We start from the raw sequence: 20552 nt of genomic DNA on the forward strand, positions 1-20552 counted from the left end.
TACATACTTAATCACTATATTGTAACATTAGAAATATGGATTTCATAATAATTTATAGAATTTAAACAATTTGAAACTGATTTGTCTATTGTGTTTGAAACTGATACTTGAATGTCTTTACAGTCTTACAATCCACGATATTTGTGCGTCATCCTACAACAGAGAAGTTCCTGGTTAATTTTGATCCCCAGATTCTAGAGATTGTGCGAGAGACTAAATGTATGCTAAAGTTGGGTCTGGAAGTACCAGAGCAAGCACTAAAACTAGCAATAATAGAAGATAAATTGAAGTCAAACAAGTTGCAGTTAGAGGTAAACTTGAAAAGTATCATGATTGCTGTTCAAAAAAATTAAAAAGGGAATGTGTTTTAACATGGATTTTTTTCTATAGCTAAAGATTAAAGCTGGGTAAGAGGTAGTTTAAGGTAAATTTGCAGAATGCACAGGTGAACATAGAAAATCTCATTTGAAAACCCCCTGATAAGTCCTGTGTGGGCTAGTAGATACTTAAATATAAGAACATAAACTTCATATACCCAAAGGCACACTAAGTATACTTCGGTCATGAAATAATTTAAGCTATACAAATAGTTTTCACAGTCTGAAAATCAGTAAAATGCAGGATTTTAGAGATTTTGAGAAGAAATATTGGAGTTAGTCTAGTTTGGAATTTTGAGAATTTTGCAGGTTACCTGCAAGAGAAGTTACACTTGTATACCTGTTGTAGTCTCTGTTATGGTGTTATTTCAAGAGCCTGTATTTTGGGGAGCCTGTATCTTGTGCATCATACAAGACTTCTGTGTGTGTGTCTGTGCATATGGCATAAGAGAAGAGGATATTTTAAAACTGAGTTCATACCTGACTTAAGCATCTAAAGGATATGATACTCAATATTAAGAGGATATTGCAAGTTACAGTCACTAAAGATCAAGCTGTCTTTAGTTCTAGTGAAAGTTCATTCTTTTTCTGGCTTTGTGCCTTAAGAAAGTGTTACACAAAGGTGGCTTTCATTCCTCCTTCTACAGCATGATACAAATTGATTACATCCCAGAAATTATGTTCCTAGGTATGTAATGTCTGTGTAAAATTCTACACTTGTTTTCAAATACAGCATTGGGCAGCTTTCAATATCTTTTTTTCAGATGATTTGATTGTATGACAAATTGTTTTCTTGAGTAAAGAAATGCTTTAAATATTCTGTTTGATGCTATCCTTTCTAACAATCAACAGGGTGTTATCCAAGCTTATGAAGATTTGTGTCAAGGAACACGAAATGTGTTTGTAAATCTGATGACACCAAAAATGCAAAAGGTTAGTATTGCTGCATGCACTTCAGTGTACCTCTTAAGATCTTAAAACACCTCAATAATAATTTATAATTCTGAAATATTTAGGTGGATCTGCATGTTGTGAGCTTAATGGATTTTTCTGAGACCTTTAAGACTAAAAATTTGTTCTTTGGATCCTTCATACAGTTCCCAAATATTGTGCTTTATGGTCAAATAATCTTAGTGCCTATGAAATAGAAGACCAGTAGAACAAAAAATATAGTCTTTGAGGTCTATCTATCTCCACAAATCTCTGGCTTTAACATGGAAATTTGCTCAGAGAGAATTATTAACTTTGTAAATTGAGTCTCTTTAGTGGTGTAGAATGCTACACTATGGAGTTTTATGCTACACCAAAAGTACAGTTTTATTGGAGATGCAGGATGTCTATCCCACAAGCCATTTTGTTTTGCCAGACATTTACAAGTGTATGTATGTGAATGCTTTAAGTAACCCTCCCATTTTGATTGTAAGTTGTCAGACTAAAAGGTTGCAGAGTTTGTGGAAGTTTGTATAACTACAAAGTTGGACAGAAGTGTGAGAAACGAAAAACCTGAGGCTGTAGTATTCACTACCCTCCCGTTTCTTTCGACTGCGTAAATTTCTTTGACCTTTCTAATTGGAAACTTGTAACCTCCCTTGCACAGCACTCTGTTTTATAAGCAATGTCAGTAAATATAATAATACAACTTGTATTAATTGTTTTCTCTTGAGGTTTTGTTTTTGGTTTTTTTAATCTATTAAATTATATCTTTATGCTTAGATGGAAGCTGTGTTGAGGCAAGGACTTACCATGTTGACTTGGTCATCTGTCACGCTGGAAACTTTCTTTCAAGAAGCTGATCAAATTCTGCATACATATAGACAGCTTTTGAGAAGGGTAAACATTTGCTCACTATATAAAAAAAACCAATACCTTACAGAAATTATTTCTAGGATGCTATATTTCATATTCAAAAATAATCTGTACTTATTTTTGTATGTATGTACCATACATACAAATTTTATTGTTTTTTAAAATACGTTCTTTTTCTTGGAGTAGGGATACACTCAATGATTCTCTCCTATTATTGCCATCATATATTTGATTTTTCCTTCTGTCCTTAAAATAGAATCTATTTCCACTTCTTGTCCTCAGATTCTGCAGCTTTCACTCTGATTTGCAGAGTCAATGCATGTCTTTGAGTGCTTGTCCATGACTGCATAAAAGATAGTTCCATGTAAAAACAGCTGAGTGGAGAATTTTGTAGCATTAATTCTATCCATAGCAGGCATGTTGTGAAACTGAGTCCTCTTTGTGCAGCCCATAAAATAATGGAGGAGATTATGCTCTTTCCTCACAGTTCTCTGCATGCTGCTCTGTGCTCTTTTACTCTCTTGGTATTCGTCACATAATTTCTGAATTGTTTTGATTCCATATTTAATATCTACATAAGTAATCTGGATGATGGGATCAAGTGTACCCTGATAAAGTTTGCTGATGACCCCAAGCTAAATGGAAAGTAGAAAGAATAGGCATGAAGAGTAGACTAGTAAGAACCTTACAAAGTTCATCAAGAACAAATGTAAGGTCTTGCACCTGGGCAAACATCATCCAGAAGTGCAGCATAGGCTGAGATCTACCTGACCTGGGCATCCTTGTGGATGACAAGTTCAGTGTGAGTGAACAGCGTGCTGCTCCAGCAAAGAAAGTCAGCAAGATGTTTGGTTTCATTAATAAGAAGTGATAACAAATCACCATCCTCCTGTACTTGGTGCTGGTGAGGCTGAACCTGGAACTGTATTCAGTTATACAGAAGACATTTGAAGAGGGCTCAGAGAAGGGCCACAACAATGATCAAAGGACTGGGAAGCCTGACAAATGACTTGAAAGTTGGGAGAAATGTCTTTTTTCAACCTTGAGTAAAGAAGGCTTAGGGGGGAGACCTTATCATCATGGTGTAATATTTGAAGATTGGCTGCAAAGAAGATGGAGACTCCCTTTTAACAATGATTTATGTGGAAAAGATGGGGGGTAATGGCTATAAGTTGCTTGTAGAGAGTTACCAATTTGACACAAGAGGAAAATTTTTTGCAGTGAGAACAGTCAGCCACGGAAATAATCTCCCACTGAAAGTGGTGCCGGACAATTTTAAGACTCAGCTGGACAGGGTGCTGGCGTGTCTTGTCTAGGCTGTACTTTTGCCAAGAAAAGTTGGACGAGATGATCCTTGGAGTCTTCTTTCAACTTGGTATCCTATGATTCTAAGATTTGACATGTTTGAGGACCACTATTGGCTTGGTTTTTTCTCAAGACTTTAGCTTGACAGTCAGATTGCCCTTCTGGCTCGGTAGTTAAACTGTGTGACTATTATCTTTTCTATAAATATTGCAAATTGTGTCTCCTTTGGTAGGAGACTGTTAGTCACTGTTCAGTGTATCTAGTTCTTTTTATGTATGGCAGAAAATCATAATTATGAGCAATACTCTGTTTGCCACTGAAACCCAAAGCTGGAAAAAGATTGTCTTTGTGAGAAATGACCAGTTTTGTAAGCCTGAGTATATCTAAAATAACCATTTTTTAATGTAAATTTGATGTTGTATGCAGGTTTTTTTACTTCTCCCACCTATATCAATTTAAAAAAGTTAACCTTGGTTCAACTCTTGATTTCTGTGAATGGGGTATTATTGTCAAACAGGAAAAAAAGTGATGTGAAATGGAAGCATGAGGTATATTGTGAAAAACAAGATGGAATATCACAAACACAGACTACTTCAGATGAAAGACTAAATCATGGACTTTTAAAACACACTAAAAGTGACAGAAGTCACTTTTACTTGGATTCTGCCATGGCAAAAAACAATTCAGTGTAGTTGACTGTATACTAATAATGCTGCAATTTAGGATCAAAAACCCAGCAAAAACTGTGTTGACTAAAAGGAGAAGGACCATAAGCAATTTACAGTAGACCCCCCACTTGCCTTGCTGCTAAACTTGTGCTCAGTAAGATCATGAACAAGTATCCAATTATATTGATGTAGCTTGTTCGATTGGTCTGTTTTATTTAATCTAGAAGCAGTGTACCTTGCATGACAGGAATGATCCAGATTCTGACTTTTTGTTTCTGCCTGTTTGCCTAAAAATGCAGTTAAACCAGCCAGGATTCTTTGGGAGTCTAGTAATTGTAAATAACCCTTGAATTACCATAACTCTTGTTATTATTCACTTGGAGAATTTTCTACTCTGTAACATTCTTGCGTTTATTTTTCTGCAATACATTTTTTACTTGTTAGAGTGCTATAAAATGGAATACATTATGCTTTAAAGATAAATGTATGGTATTAATGTGGTTTTCTCTTTTTAGGTGAATGTTATAAATGACGTGCGGATTGGTACGATATTAAAAGAAATATCAAAAACTTCTTTAGTTAGCTTACCAGTAGATAGTGCTATCAAAATAGAGGATCTGTTGACTGAAAATGAGGTGTGTGCCACTTTACATCTTTCAACTTGAATTTTAGAGCATGTTAGAAAAAATGTCTTGGTAAATGAAAATAAAACTAAAAAATTCTCTATGTGGAAATACAGATCTTTATTAGTAATTAAATTATTTTGGTTGAAAAATTTTATATGAAGATATATTGGTTGTTTGGTATTTGAGATACTTAAGCTGTAGTATGTAACAGATAATGTTACTTAAGTGCTTTGTACTTAGAGGAGATTTCTTGTGTATGAAGGACCTCAGAGATATATAGCCCTTCTTCCCCCCTATTTTTTCCAAATTGTTGGTTTTAAGGAGAAGGTAAAAGATACTTTCCAACAAGTATATTTGAAAATCTCAACGTTTTCTTAGTACAAAATAGGCTAAAAATGTATTAATTATCAAATGAGTGCAAGTAAATAAAATTATTAAGGGCAGTTGAAACAGTGTTTGGGTAATTTCAGATTCAGAGCGTGACGTCTTTTCAATATTCAGGATTTTTTTAAGCACCTAAAAGTACCATTGCATTTTTAAAACTGTGCTTTTTTTTTAGGCGTTAAAAATATAGTGATATATAGCAGAAGTTTTTATAAATATACAAGTATATTTTAATAAATATATATGTTTCATTGAAATTGTTTTGGTCTGACTAATACAATATTCAGGGAAATGTTTTGAATCTCCATCAAGAGAAACAGTAATAAGATAATCAGTGATAACTGTGACAATGCATTGATATTTTTATTTAACAGGAATATACTAAAGAATGTTCTGAGTTATTTAACGTCAAAAGCATGCGCGTTGAAGATGCTGTTCAAGATCTAATAGAGATATTTGAAAAGCATTATGAATTTCCATCTCTTAAGCCCTCAGAATTACAAGGTAGTTAGTGTTGCTTATTTAAATAAAAAGTTCTGTGGACTTAGCTATTTTTTATCAAAAGTGATCTGTTTTAGCTAATTTGCTAAACAAATTTTCCTCCCACTACAATTTCATCTGTGTCACACCTCTGCCTTCTTTAACCACTGTTAAACTAAACCACCAGCTCATGAAGTACAGAGATAACTCCGTTGTGGTAGGGTTTCTAGAGTTAAAAGCTGTCCTTCTGTATAGATTAGTGAAGTATTTGCTCTAGAGGAAGAACATTCAAGTTCCGTTTCTATCAGTCACTCATCATAACTCTCCCATGTCCCATCTCGCCATCTGTAAATGAAATCCAGTGTTCCTCTCTTCTCAGCTCTGTCAGCTATTTGGCATTGTCCCTCTGTTTTTAGCTTTCCTGCAGCAGTAGAATTATGTGCTTTTTGGGCTGGTCAGTTTAAATTAGTGTAGTCAAATGTTGGCACTTGAATGACTGGTTCCCTCTTCTTTGGGGTGTCTTACAAAGATTTTAGAAGATCCCGTATTGTTACAAGATAAATAGTTTATATTTGGAAGAAAAAAAAGTGTTTTAAGGAAAATTTTATCTTGAGGCTTAATCAGTAATGGAGCTCTTTTCTTTCACGGAATTTTTTCCTTCTAGGTTCAGGTTTCTCCAGCTGTAGAGGCATAGGCAGGGTCAATGCTGCAGGTGGTTCAGTAGGATGCAAGCAGAAAAAGATGACACAAAAATACTTCTCTCACCTTTGTTAAATTGTTTATGCTTTTTTTTATTTTTTGGTCATTTTCAAGGATATATTGATGTCTGCCTATACATCTTTAGTAACAGATTGGTAGTGCACAGTGTTTGCTAAGCTAAGGCTTATAGGCTGGACTCTAAACCACATTCCTGGTGTGAAAAAATGTCATGAAATAAAACCAAATTTTGGTGATCCAGGTATTACTAAATAAAATATTGTTTTGCCTCTAATGAGGGGACAGCATGCTTTAAAGTAGAATGTTTATATAATTACAACTTTTTTTTTTTTTATTTACAGGAAAAGAAAAACGTTTAGCATTTGGCGGTAAAGAAAAGGAGAAAGAAAAATCTGCTGAAGGATCTCAAAGTGAAGATAGCAAGAGTGGTGATAAAGAAGAAGAGTTTAAAAAGGTGTTGTGTGAAAATAAGGAAATTATTTTTAGGCCAATTGGATTAGTAAATAGGATCTTGACTTTTGGTAGCTGCAAATCTATGTTACAGAAAGACATCACATGGAGAGTATCAAATGTAATGAACAAATGATGAAGTAGCTTACCTAAAATGTGCATTTGAGATGGATTTTAATTTTCACAAGTATATTACATTTAATTATAATAATATATACATTAATATAATGTATATTTACATTTAATTATAATAATATATACATTAATTATAATAATATATACATTAATTATTATAATTCCAATTATCACTTTTATTAAATAAATTCTTGACACTAGTGGTAAAAGTGTAAAAATTGGAGACAATAATGTGCCTAAACCATAACACAGTCTTTCCTTCTTGGGTAGACAGGATCTTTCATCCTTTCTATCGTTCTCTTCCAACTTCATCAGCAAAAATTATCTTTGTACTTTTCCCATGAAAAATGCAGTTTCTTCGTGTTCAGCAGAGAAGGAAAGTAGAAGTAAAGAACAAGGACTCTCAAACTTGGAAGTACAAATACAATAAAGCTACAATGTTGCAATTTTTAAAAATAGTGATAATGTCATGTTGCCATATTTTCATATTCTTGATCCAGTTACATTTTACTACTGTATTTGTCTCTTATTCAAAAATGGGTACATGTGCATCAATATTCTTGAATAATTCATGGTTTAGTTTTGTGGCTTGGTTTTCTCTTTGTTCTATTTTTAATATGGAGAGCTTTTTTTAAGGAGTCTATTTCAAACAGATTTCAGTATTCTGTATCTGCGTTAGACAAGTGGTTTCTTCACATACTGTATTCTCTTTTCCATGCAGCTTTTACTTATTTACTTAGTTACAACCCCCCCAACTTCTCACTTTGTGTCTTTCATGTAGCTTACAGCATAAATTCCTTCTGACAAAATCTATTAGGTTTGACTTACGATGTTTTTGCAATAATTTTCAGGTTCCTATGTGAACATGATGCTAAATAATGTATGGTTTATTTATTACAGAACTGTAAAGACTTACTTGCCTATTTCAGTCGCCGGCTGCTAGTCAGTCTCCAGAAATCAACCCGACTGTCTTTGGATCGTATTAAAAGAAGAATGAGTGTTCCAATGTAAGTTGCAAATGAAGGATTCCCTCAATAGTCTGCACTCTTTATGAATTCTTCACAATAATGGCAAGATCCATACAAAATCACTCTCCTGTATTCAGGATGATTTCTATAGATTCTTCTCTGTTCAAAGAGGCATAGAGTTCAGAGACAGAATTGTTTCAGTATAATATATTGGACTTTGGAAAGCCTACTTAGAATTCTAATAAGAGAATTTAATTCAAACAAGTGAAGATCATGATGTGTTGTCATTAATGTTTGTTAAAGTCTGAATTGCTTTTTTTTTCCCCCTAAGGACATTTTTCATAAAAATGTATTGAAATCCTTGTCAAAGTCAATGGGAATTTTTTTACTTTTTTCCTTCATATTTGTCTTCTCTATCATATTGTTGAATCCTCCCTTATTTGGTTAATATATCATACCACAGCATTTAAAATTTTACATTGCTCCATGTTTTTAGGTTTTAATTTCTGTTTTGAGTAGTTTAACATCATGTTTTTATAATTCTGCACTAGCTTGTCATCTTTGAAACTTTTTTTCCATTCTGTTGAATACTTACCTGAAATGTAATGGGACAACTTTTGCTCTTGATCGGTTTTGCATTTAATGATCAGTGAGACCTTCTTATGCCCTATTCAAACCACTGGTAGAGTTCCATCATTCTGAACCTGAGAGCTTAAAATCCAGAATCAGAAAATACTGTGAATAAAAAATTCTGAAAGCAATGGCTTAGCCATTGTTAGAGTTAGCCTTTGTTAGAATGGTGGAGCTCTAGCCATTTTCTTTATTCTTTAAATAAGAAACTTCTGTAAGTTTTGGAAATAGTACATAATTTCATTTGAAAATTCTCTATGTGGCTTTGGTCAGAAAATGCAGCTCAAAATTATATTTCTCAGATAAACTCAGGTGGTTTTGCGGTAAAGTGTTTATGATATGTGTCAAAATCATTTTACAGCAAATCTGAGAACGTCACTCCTTTTCTAAAAGCAGAAGTACATCTCGATATTCCCAATCTGGTAAGTTTTATTTTATAGAGGTAAGGTAAGATACATGTCTTAGTGTTGTCTTAGAGTTATCTCTGCATTTGCCCAAGTGCAGGGTGTGGGCACACTTCCACTGAAACAGCAATTCTCCAAAGGAGAGCAGCTGCTCATATCTTTGGATGGGCTGAGAGCACTGATGAAATGTGCTTGCAGTCCCAATGCCCTGGCCTCTGTCTTAGTAGTGCTTGCAGAGCCTTGCTTTTTAATCTTCTGTGATTTCACAATTACATTGCAATCCTTTTCATCTGTGTTCTTTGCAGAATGATAACAGCTCTCCTCATGTGTAGTAGTTGCATTACTGGAATAGGTTCTACATCTTGCTTTATTCTTATTCTTATTCTTATTCTTATTCTTATTCTTATTCTTATTCTTATTCTTATTCTTATTCTTATTCTTATTCTTATTCTTATTCTTATTCTTATTCTTATTCTTATTCTTATTCTTATTCTTATTCTTATTCTTATTCTTATTCTTATTCTTATTCTCTTACTTGTGCAATCTAAATCCTTTTGTTGAATTTCAATAATGAACATAATCTTTGCTCAGTTTGGCTTTAGTCACCTAAATAGGAAGTTAGATGACCAGAGGAACACTGAACAAAAATAGAAGATTCAAAACCAGAAAAAGGAGTTGTGGATTTCTATGTACAGGGAAAAAAAGGCAGCTCAATTGCAAAGAAGGAAAGCATTAGTTTGTTTTCCTTTTGTAGAGTAAGATAACTATGGTTCAGCAATATGCATTTTTTATTTAATGAAAGAAGGTTACAAAATTTCTCAAATGTCTTATAAAGATTGATGGGTTTATATTGAAATTACAATGAAAAAAGGTTCTGCTCTTAGGTGGTATTCCTTTGACATTGCATTGGCGTTGTTATCGCCATTGTGTTATATGTTCACATTGTGTGTGAGTACTCATGATATGTAATTTCTGTCAAACTGCAGAAGGCTTACCTTGTTGATATTTGTAGAAGCATAAAGCACCAATTTCTACCACTGCAAAGAAAGTACATCTCTCTTTCCAGTCCTCAAATGCTTGGCGATCCAGGGCAGTAATCAAGAAATTCTGGGAAAAATACCTCTTTGCTATTGCTAAACTCTACTGAGAGTTTGCAAGAGCCTTGCTTTTATGTATGTGGCTGATCATACATAAGGCCTGAGAAGGGTGGGAAGTGGTGATTGCACCGTAGCATGCAATTTCTAATGCTTTGTTATTCTAGAGTGTAAAAAACAAGGTTTGTAATGTGTTCCTACACATTATATAAAAGTCATTATAAAATGATACTCAGAATATTGTAGGATTTTTTTTAATAGCTGTAAAAAATGCCAGTAAATCTATCTGCTTGTATGCTTGTTTGCCTCTTCACACACAGTATGAGTGCATAATTAGATGATAGGTCACCACAGTATGTTTCATCTCTTTAGAAGCAATTCTGAGCCAGACATCCTGCTAAAGTTGTATTTTCCAGCTTCTCTTCTGGGGTAAACTCTGCAATTCACTATGGGTGGAGTAAAAGTGAGGTCTCAAAAATGACAAAAAGTTGCATTTATTTCAACATTTTTTCAACTCTTTTAAATAGGTAATAGTTCCCAGTTTAGATGATATACAGCAGGCCATCAATCGCATGATTCATTTAATACTGGAAGTAAATCGAGGAGTTGCTCAGTGGGGACAGAGGCATTTGCAAAAATCTATTTTAAAAGCAGAAGCAGGCGCACAGCAAGCAGCTTCTGCAGGCTTTGGATCACAAGGAAAAAAATCCAAAAAAGGGGAAAGTAAGTGGTTTGTTTAGGTTTTGTTTTACTTTCTGTTTTAATAACTATGCCATATAGAAATATTCGTGAATAAGCTCACTTTCTTCATAGAAACCTACTGTGGATTATTTTACATTAATTTTGGGGGGGCTTATCTTGATTTAATTAGCTGTATTTTTCAGAAATAGCTTTTCAGGCTTACTTATTACAACTCTGAAAAACAGTAAACAAAAAACTTAGAAAAATTCCTAGATTCTGAATATTTTAATTAAGTTAAAGCAAAGTAAGTTGTTGATCAATCTTTTTACCTCCTTATTGTGGAATGTAGCCATAATGATATAGTTGAAACGATAAACCATGATTTTATACTAAATCTCATTGAAATATTGAGATACAGCAAGAGACAGATTTCAGGAAAGATTTTAATTGCTGGATGTGTTCCTAGATTGGATTAAAAACACCTCAGATGTTTTTTCATGTGAATGAAAAATATTTGACTGGAGACAGACCTACATCCATTTTAGTCAAATACTTTATTTCTAAATATTATTTCCAAGTGTCTCTCCATACATTTTGCAAGCCACCATAAAAGCCTAAATTTGTTTTTACAGATTTACATTTTGCATGTTGGTTTTTCTTAGCTGTTTAACCCAGTGATATGCAATCCAGTTATATCTTTGTTAGCATTCTTTCAAAAAATGTGTAACATCTTGGAAAGTTTTCCGTTCCAGCAGTCCAGAGCTGTTACTTTATTCTTCTACTGATATATCTTGTATGATTCTCACCTCTTTTAATGGGCTTCAAGCAGGGTGGCAGGAGCCAATCCTTGTCAGACACTCAGAGTCTTTTCCTCTGCTGTGTCAAAATACAGCATCAGCAAATGACCATTTTCATCACCTTTAACTAGACACCAGCAACACCTGGAGGCATTTTTTAATATTGTAGCAATGAGATTATGGAGTGAACTCGTAAGGATGGATGAATCTGAGACTGTTTCCAGTAAGCAGGCCCCTGAAAAGGCCTTCAGAGTAAAAGAGAACTTGGAGCTGCCTCAAATTGCCCTCATTAAACAATATATGCTGTGGGAAGGGTGGATTTTTCTTCTTTGTTCACTGAAATCTGCTTCAAAATGCTCAGGGATTGTTATAAGAGGAGTAGCTCATCAAATATGAAGAATATCAGTTTCTATATTGACCCTGATTTTCTCAGCAATTAATCAAAGAGTTCAAGAGGTTACACTGCTTTAAGCAGTATATACATTAAAACTTTAATTTAAAAAAAAATTTAAAATTATTAAATAATGTGGAATGTTTATGAGGCCTTTGATGTTCTGCTTGCAATTACATGAAAATGAAATGGAATGAAATTTCATTTCATTTCATTTCATTCATTCATTCATGAATTTCATTCATTAGTTTCATTCAATGAGAAAATGAAATTTGTGAATGAAGAAGACTATTTTCTTTCCATGTGAAAACCTTCATTTTAGACTGAACTTGCTCTAGCTGTATAGTCCCTGGTATGAGCTAGCAGCTGGTACTTCACATTAAGCAGTGTGACAGATCTTTGAAGAAGGATACTCAGCCTTTCTGAAGAGAATCATTGCTCAATTTGGTATGCATAGGTTTAGAAGAAATAATCAGACTGTCAGCAATTGATTTATATATAATTTTATTTTACAGAAGGAGGTGATGACGTTATCAGAAAGTTAAAAAATTTTTACTCAGGTGTTGCAGAAAATGAAGCTATTACTAAAATAATTGTGATTCTCTCTTCTGCTGGGAATTCTCTAAAAGAAGGAGTTAGTGAAGTTCTACAAGAGTTTGATAAATATAAGGTGTTGTGGACAGAAGATAAAGATACCATATTTCAGGTCAGTTTAATGATTATCATTTACAGGACTATTCTGCATTAATCCTATCTTTTGAAATCAGAAAACATTGTGAAAAATCAAGGAAAAAAAAAAAGATGTAGAAAACACATTTACATCTGAAATTCTTCTTTTATCTTTCTGTAGGAATGGTACTGTATCTGCTAATACTGATACTGTGCCATTCTAGATACTGAAAACCTGGTAATTGCTTTATTTTGTTTGTGTAACTCTGTATTTTTGGCCACAAAAACCAACCCATTTTGATATGAAGGATGTCACTATGCAAACACAGGTAGCACAGGGTATTAACAAGAGAAGTTAGAGATATGCACATACCTGCAAGGCTACTGGAATCACAGGGATATGGTGGGATGGCACCTATGAGGGGAGTGTTGGCATGGAGGGACACAGGCTCTTTAGGAAGGCTAGGCAGGAAAAACCAGGTCAGGATTCAAAGGAGGGCAGGGACAGGTGACGTTATAGTGAGGATCTGCTGCAGGTTGCCTGACCAGGAGGTCCAAGCAGATGAGATTTTCTGTAGACAGACAGGAGCAGCCTCGTACTCACAAACCCTGATCCTCATGGGGGACTTCAACCACTCTGATATCTGCTGGAGGAACAGCACAGCAGGGCATAAGCAATCCAGGAGGTTCCTGGATTCCAGTCATGTGTTGATGATACTTCTTTGACCAAGTAATGGAAGAGCCAATGAGAAGGGGTGCTGTACTCTACCTTATTCTCACCAACAAGGAGGAGCTGGGGGTGGGGAAGGTGAAGCTCAAGGGCAGTTTTATGCTGCAGTCACCATGAAATGGTTGAATTGAAGATGAGTTTATGTGGGTTAAAACCCCACCAATTCATAAGCAGGGCTGAAAATTTCTTGTTAGTCTAATTAAAATTTTAAGTCTAAAGTAATTAATGTTACTAGCTTGATCTAGTAACATCTGAGGAATAGGCTACTGCTATTGAAACCTTCAATAATAAGGCAGTTAAGTTTTATACACACTTGTTTAATTTCTACATTCTTCCTTTCTCCTATCTACTGCCTGTCTGGGTACTCTTGGACAACAGAGTAGAAGTGGGATAAAGCTTTCAGCATTTATTACTTGCCCATGCAGTGTAAGCATAATCAATACAGGTCTTAAGTAATATTGCTGAGTTGCAGCTTTTCAGAATCACAAAATGTTTCTACCTTTGAGTTCTGCTCAGGGAACTACTTAGAAAATGTGTTTTATTGTGATTTTTTTCTCACATAATTTGGCATATGAGGTTGTCTTTCTGTAAGTGTGGGCATGTATTTGACTTCTGTTTCATCACCTGTTTTCACAAAACAAGTAGGTCCTTAATATGGCTTGGTTATCTGTTTCTCTGTTGAATTTGGTTGGAATTTCCCAACAAGGTTGAGTGTTAGTGACAGAGAAATTTATAAACATTCATTGCTAGCAAGGCTGCAGAAGGCTAAAACCAAGTATAATATTGGTATACATTTTCAGTAATTACTGAATTACAGTTACAACATGTTTTACCAAAATTATTGAAAAGGACATTTGTTGATTGACATTTTAAACTACACACAGGAATTTTTTGCTACTGGTCCCACCCTGTCTGAAATCAAAGAAGAAATAGTTCACTACGATACGTTTGAGCAAGAGATGAAAAATTTAAAACCCATTATGCTTCTTGGTCCAATTGAGTTGGACACAGGTATGACTTTTACTTATCTTAGTATGTGCAGTATGATAATGAGTAAAACAGTCACACAATCACAGAAGATGCATAGTTGAAAGGGACCCACAAGGATCATCAAAGTCCAACTCCTGACCCTGCACAGGATATTCCCCAAGAATGACACCCTGTGCCTGAGAGTGTGGTCCTAATGCTTGTTGAGCTCTGTCAAGCTGGTGCTGTGACCACTGCCCTGAGGTGCCAGTTCCAGCCCAATCACCCTCTGGGTGAAGAACCTTTATCTAATATCCAACCTAACCCTCCCCTGACACAACTCCAAGTCATTCCCTTGTGTCTTGTCACTGGCCACCACAGAGAAGAGATCAGTGCCTGCCCCTCCTCTTCCCCTCACAAGGAAGGTGTGACTTCCATGGGGTCTCCTCTCAGTCTTCTCTTCTCCAGACTGAACAGACCAAGTACCCTCAGCTGCTTCTCCTACGGCTTCCTTCAAGGCCCTTCATCATCTTCACTGACCTCCTTTGGATGCCCTCTAATTGTTCAGTATCTTATTTTGTGGTGACCAAAACTGCACGCAGGCCTCAAGGTGAGGCTGTCCCAGTGCAGAGCAGAACAGGATAATGCCCTCTCTTGTGTGGTGTTGACATTGTGCCTGATGCTCCCAGGACATGCTTGGCCCTCCTGGCTCCCAGGGCACTGCTGACTCATCTTCAGCTCGCTATCAACCAGGAGCCCCAGGTTCCTTTCTGTGCCATTGCTTTCCAGCATCTCATTCCCCAGTCTGTCCCTACATCCAGGTTTTCCCCATTCCAGGTGCAGAACCTGGCACTTTCCCTTGTTGAACCACACATGGCTGGTGATTGCCCAGCCCTCTGATTTGTTGAGGTCTCTCAGAAGGGCCTTTCTGACTCCAAGTGAGTCAACAGCTCCTCCCAGTCTGTGAACTTCCTTAGTATTCCTTCGAGTTCTATGTCCAAGTCATTTATGAAGTTGTTGAAGAGCCTAAGGTCTAAAATAGAGCCTTGTAGAACCCCACAATTGCCAGGTCCCCAGTCTGATGTCACCTCATTCACTACAACCCTTCTGTCCAGCCCATGAGCCATCTGCTCACCCTCACATGATGTGTTTATCCAGCTGTGTGCTTTGTCCAGAAGGATACTATGAGTGACAGGTTTATTCTTGTAAATATGAATATATACATTGAAATATATCTAGACATATTTCAATATGAATAAAAGTCACTGAAGAGACCTCCCCAACTGTCAGCCAGGGCTCACTCAGATCCTTCTAAGAAATCTGTGGTTAAAAAATCCTCCATTTCCCTTGCCTTCTCTGCTTGTAAATGTGGACACTAAGTTTTGTCATGAATGTGAATTTGTTTTGGAGACTTTCGAAAGAGTTAATGAATGTGCGCTGACACTGATTTGATCATCCTTGGTACTCCTGTCTGGCATCACATCAGCCAATGGTTATGAAGAGCACTGGAAGCATAAAGCACCTTCTTTGGAACTGGTGAAAGACTAGAACTTAACAGCATTAATGTGTTGTTCCCTTTCAGTGGAATTATTTAGTCATGGCTATTTAGTCATTCCCATGTTTAATATCTCTAGTTCTCAGAACATTACGTTCTGAATTAAGCTTTTTATTCTATGGCATTAGTGCCACAGCTGATTGTGCTAAGGATTCCAATGGCACTTATCCCTTTCAACTCACAGGTCATTACAAGGCTAACACATCTTCTCTTGACCAACTATCTGGTTGGTGTCTAGTGACAAGTAGAAAATGAGTCCTGCTGCAAACATCAGTGTGGCTGCATTTCTAATGAGCAACTCTCTTCTTTTGACAGATTAGTTTGATTAGATTAAGAAATAATCTGTAAGATTTGTCTTTCTTGCACATCTGAGAAGCAGAAGATGCCTGCTTTGAAGACTGGAGTTCATTTCAGGATCTTGGTGGTGTGTTAACCATATTTCTTTCAGTGAACAAGCAAAAATGTCAGACTGCTGACTGCACATCCTCACTCAGTTTCTGGATGCAGTTTCTTTTTAATGAGACCACTCTGGAAAACTCTATCTATTATTGTGTGACCAAGAGTAGGAAGAAAGAGTGTTTCCAAAAGAATATTGTTTTTGTTGATGGTCATGTGTGACCACTGCAGCAAAGGGACCCAAGTCCACTAGGTTACAGAACAAAGGTGTTAAATATCTTTTATGATCTGGGACAGCAGGTAGTTTTGTGGACTCAGTTTAGGTTTGGGAACTGATTTATTGTGATTTACAGATTTTAACTTCTGGAAGGGTGTGGTAATTTTCTTGAAATATCCCTGGGCTTCATGAATCATCTCTTTAATGTTAATGGACACATTATTAAAGGACCATCTATATCTGCTGCAAAATTTGTTTTATGAGAAGTGTTTTGTGCTGTTAGTATATTTTGCTTTCTTTTACCAGAGAACAAAATGCTGCCTAATAAAATCCTAATTTTTTCTGTAATTATATTTGAATTCTTGACTCTTCTGTTTCTTCAGTGTTGGTTTGTGATTATATATTAAGGGCATATAACATGAGGTGTCGCCTTACAGTTTTAGCTGTGAACTATTCCAAGTCCCAATTTTGAAATCCCAAGATGCCATTTTTTCAGTGGGTATAAAGCATTTAAATATCACTGATCTTAATACATTTGGTTGATGTATATCAAAGCTATTTTCTGAAAATCCACATTAATAAGTAGACATTTTGTTCTTTATTCATCTTTTCTATGTGCTCTACTAGGTAAGCTTACCAATGTTTTACAGATACCATAATATACAATAACACAACATAAATATATTTAGTTATAGTTGAATTTGTTTTGAAACTTTTAAAATGCTGTAATGGAATTGCTTGTCTGCTTTATCTAACTGCTGTTAAAGAACCATATGTGATGACGTGGGCTTTTTAAAGAAAAAAATTAGGATATGAATTGAGTAATTTTTTTTATTTTATTGTTTTTTAAAACCAGGACCACTGAAAAAAGCTTTAACAATTGAAGCCAATTCCTGGAAGATGGTCCTCTGTCGTTATTTAAATGAGGAATATAAAGCAAAATTGCTGGACATAACATCGTTCATAAACGATTACCTAAACAAATTGGCTCGACCTCTGGTTGACTTAGATGATGTCAGATTAGCAATGGAAGCTTTAGCTGCCATTCAAGAAAAGAGATCAGATATAGACATCTCTATGGGACCTATTGAAGTAAGATGACTTCTAATTTGTTATATTGGGAAAATGTCATTGTTATTATTATTAATAATATAAATTAAGTGTCATAGGATAAGATAAACTTTGAACACTGTTTTGAAGGAACTAGGCTGAAGATGGGAAACAAAATATTATTTTTGTTTTTTTATATTATAAATAGTCAGATAATTTGATAGATTCTGTATTGATACAAAACAGGAAAAAATTATTTCTCAAATTATAATATAGAAACAATCTAGGAGACAAGCTGCAGAAATAAGAAGATGAGAACACAAGGCAAGGGAGCACTATGCTCCCTTTTGCTTTTCATTAGCCTTAATCCTCTTATTTTTCTGTGTGTGTAAACAAACATCTTGAACATCTAACTCCTTGAATATAGCCAGAGAACATTAATGAAACTGCACATCATGGTATGCTGTCAAAAACTGGCAACATTCTTTCAGTTTTTTCTATGAGAAAGAAGCTGAAAAAAGGTAAAATAAGCTCATTATAAGTACTTGGTATTTACTGTCACTGTCTGAAACAGTCAGCTAATAAAACAAATTAATTAATTAAATGATGTAGAGGTAAACTGTGGAAATACAGCTGCCTTCTTAAGTGTGTATCAAGTATGTTAGAAAGTCTAAGCCTTACATCAAATAGAAGAACCTGAACAATAATGTAGACATTTAAAGTAATATTCACATCTACTAAATGTTATTAATCTGTCTTCAGGATATGATAATCATACTCATAGCTGTTAAAAAGCAAGCAAGAGGAACTGAGTTCAGCATTGTCTACTTGCAGGTTTTGCATGTGTAGGAAATAAAGCAAACTTTGTAAATAAGTAAAAGGTATTAACAATGATGAAGTATTAACATTTTGTTGTTTATTATTATTATCATTATCATAATCATCATCATCATCATCATCATCGTGCTTCTGCCACTTTAAGATGAATATTTAAGATCATGATCTTTCCCAAAATACTTATATTTCACATATCTCGTGAGCATTTATTTCCTTCCTATATTAATATAATGAGTTCTGCCAATGTCAGTAGGGTTAGTTGTGTTAACAAGTCAGCCTTAAATCCTTTTTCTTGAGGAGAAGAATAACCCTGGACACCAGTGCAAGCTGGGTAAAAATGAGCTTTGCAGTAAAAGAACTAAGTTCTTTTTTGAAAATACACCAATGTGAACATAAGCTAGAAAAGTGCCCTTGCAACAAAGGGGTTTAAGGGTCTCCTGGGCCTTTTACAAGCTGTATTGCAAGCAGCTTGAGGGTTATGATTCCCTCTGCTCTGGGATATGAGATTTATCTGGAGTGCTGTGTCCAGTGCTGGGCTTCCATTACAAGACAGACATGGACATACTGGAGTGAATTCGGCAAATGATGAGTAAAATATAAAAATGAACTTATTTTTAAATAATGCAATTTGTGTAGGAGGAGGATCATAAAGCAGAAGGTAAGCAAATAAATTGCAGATGAGAACAAGCAATAAGAAAGGTTCATTCCATTACAGATTCGTATCCATATATTTGACAGTTCGGCAAACTTAGCAAAAAAGGTTTTATAGATGATATGGCAAAATATTTACACATGTGGAACTTAATGTGCACAGTTATTCACAGTTCGGGAAAATTCATCAAAATCTGCATTCAGGTGGACTGTAGATATGTGGAATAAAATACCATTGACATGATAAAATTTTATATTTTCTGATATTAAATCTCTGGGGCTTGTATGTTTTCCTAGTATTTCATCCAAGACATCTTTGAAGAAATAGTTTTTGCTGTTGTTCCCTAGTTCTTCATTCCTCATCCTTATTAGAAAAAAATGCCACCAAAACAGTTATGCCTAAAATATTAGAACAGATTTTCTTTGAAATGTTTTTTAGAAATTTGATCTGTGTTTCCTCAAATGAACTTATATTCCTAAGTTAGGTTTGTTTTTTTTTTCATCTAGGAAGCCTATGCCATTTTACATGCATTTGAAGTGGAAATTACAAAAGAGGAATCAGATGGTGTTGATACAATGAGATATGCTTTTAGTAAATTAAAAACCCAAGCTGTAAGTACATAAAATTATGTTATTTTCCATTTGTGGAAAACATGTGGATTTCTTCAGATCATAAATGAGAGTGTGAGACTAATTGTTCATCCTCGCTGACTTCTCACTCTTGACATCAGTTGTGCAGTAGTGTCTTAATGTACTATTTGTAGGTTCATTTTCTAATTTAATTTTTATAGATAACTTTGATATTTAAATATTATTGTAACTTATAGATATATGTATAAAATGTGCAAGAAAATGCCGTGTCTGCTTTCCTTAATTTCCAGGTTTTGTGTCATTTTTGTCTGAACACGGAGTTTATTACCCTTAAGTTTCATTTTTCTAAGAAGTGCATACTCTGCTAGTCCCCTTACCCTTAAGCGGTGGTTGTACATTCACATTTATCATTTAGAACAGTCTTATATCCCTCAAAAAATCTTTTTTTATTGAGTATTTCAGGTAATGAAGGTGTTTAGATGGAAATATGTAGATATTTTGTTGAATTGATTTAGTTACATCTTCTTCCACAGATTAATCACTTAGGAAAGGACTCAGTAGTACATTTTACCTTTTTGTGCATCTCTTGGTTATTTCTCTCAAAATTTTAATCAAAGAAAAAGAAATTTGTTAAAGAGAAGGCTGAGCCCTGTACGAGGAACTTGACTCTGTTAGCTTGGGAGCTTGGGGTTTGAGGTTTTTTGGAGGGAGGAAAGAAAGATAATAGGATCTTGTTCCACCACCCCCTTGTAATGAAGCACATTCCTTTAAAGTCCAATGCAAGATTTTGTTATGGTTTTTGGTTGGGGTGGTTTGGTTTATCCCTCATCTTTCCTCTCCAAAATTGAATATAGCACCAGAAAGGGGGAAAAATGTATTTAGCTTCAAATTATCAACTTTTGTTCAAAAATTTGAGATGTTTTATTCATAATTTTGATTTTTTTTCTTATTCAAATATCTGTTACTGGTTCTTACAG

The 20552-nt window shown here is 35.0% G+C and overlaps 1 protein-coding gene across 1 annotated transcript in view; it reads left to right on the top strand.

The window, feature by feature from the left end:
- The window catches only part of DNAH8 (dynein axonemal heavy chain 8), a 114564-nt gene that overhangs the window by 20176 nt on the left and 73836 nt on the right, over positions 1-20552 (top strand). The window contains exons 17-29 of the mRNA XM_050972390.1: positions 124-311; positions 1230-1310; positions 2091-2207; positions 4672-4791; positions 5541-5670; positions 6711-6817; positions 7849-7955; positions 8908-8968; positions 10572-10767; positions 12429-12619; positions 14197-14323; positions 17303-17538; positions 19492-19596. Of these exons, the coding sequence (XP_050828347.1) occupies positions 124-311; positions 1230-1310; positions 2091-2207; positions 4672-4791; positions 5541-5670; positions 6711-6817; positions 7849-7955; positions 8908-8968; positions 10572-10767; positions 12429-12619; positions 14197-14323; positions 17303-17538; positions 19492-19596 (1766 nt within the window). The remainder of the gene's footprint in view (positions 1-123; positions 312-1229; positions 1311-2090; positions 2208-4671; positions 4792-5540; positions 5671-6710; positions 6818-7848; positions 7956-8907; positions 8969-10571; positions 10768-12428; positions 12620-14196; positions 14324-17302; positions 17539-19491; positions 19597-20552) is intronic.

The sequence above is a fragment of the Serinus canaria genome, chromosome 3 (assembly GCF_022539315.1).
Source record: "Serinus canaria isolate serCan28SL12 chromosome 3, serCan2020, whole genome shotgun sequence".
Classification (NCBI taxonomy): Eukaryota; Metazoa; Chordata; class Aves; order Passeriformes; family Fringillidae; genus Serinus; species Serinus canaria.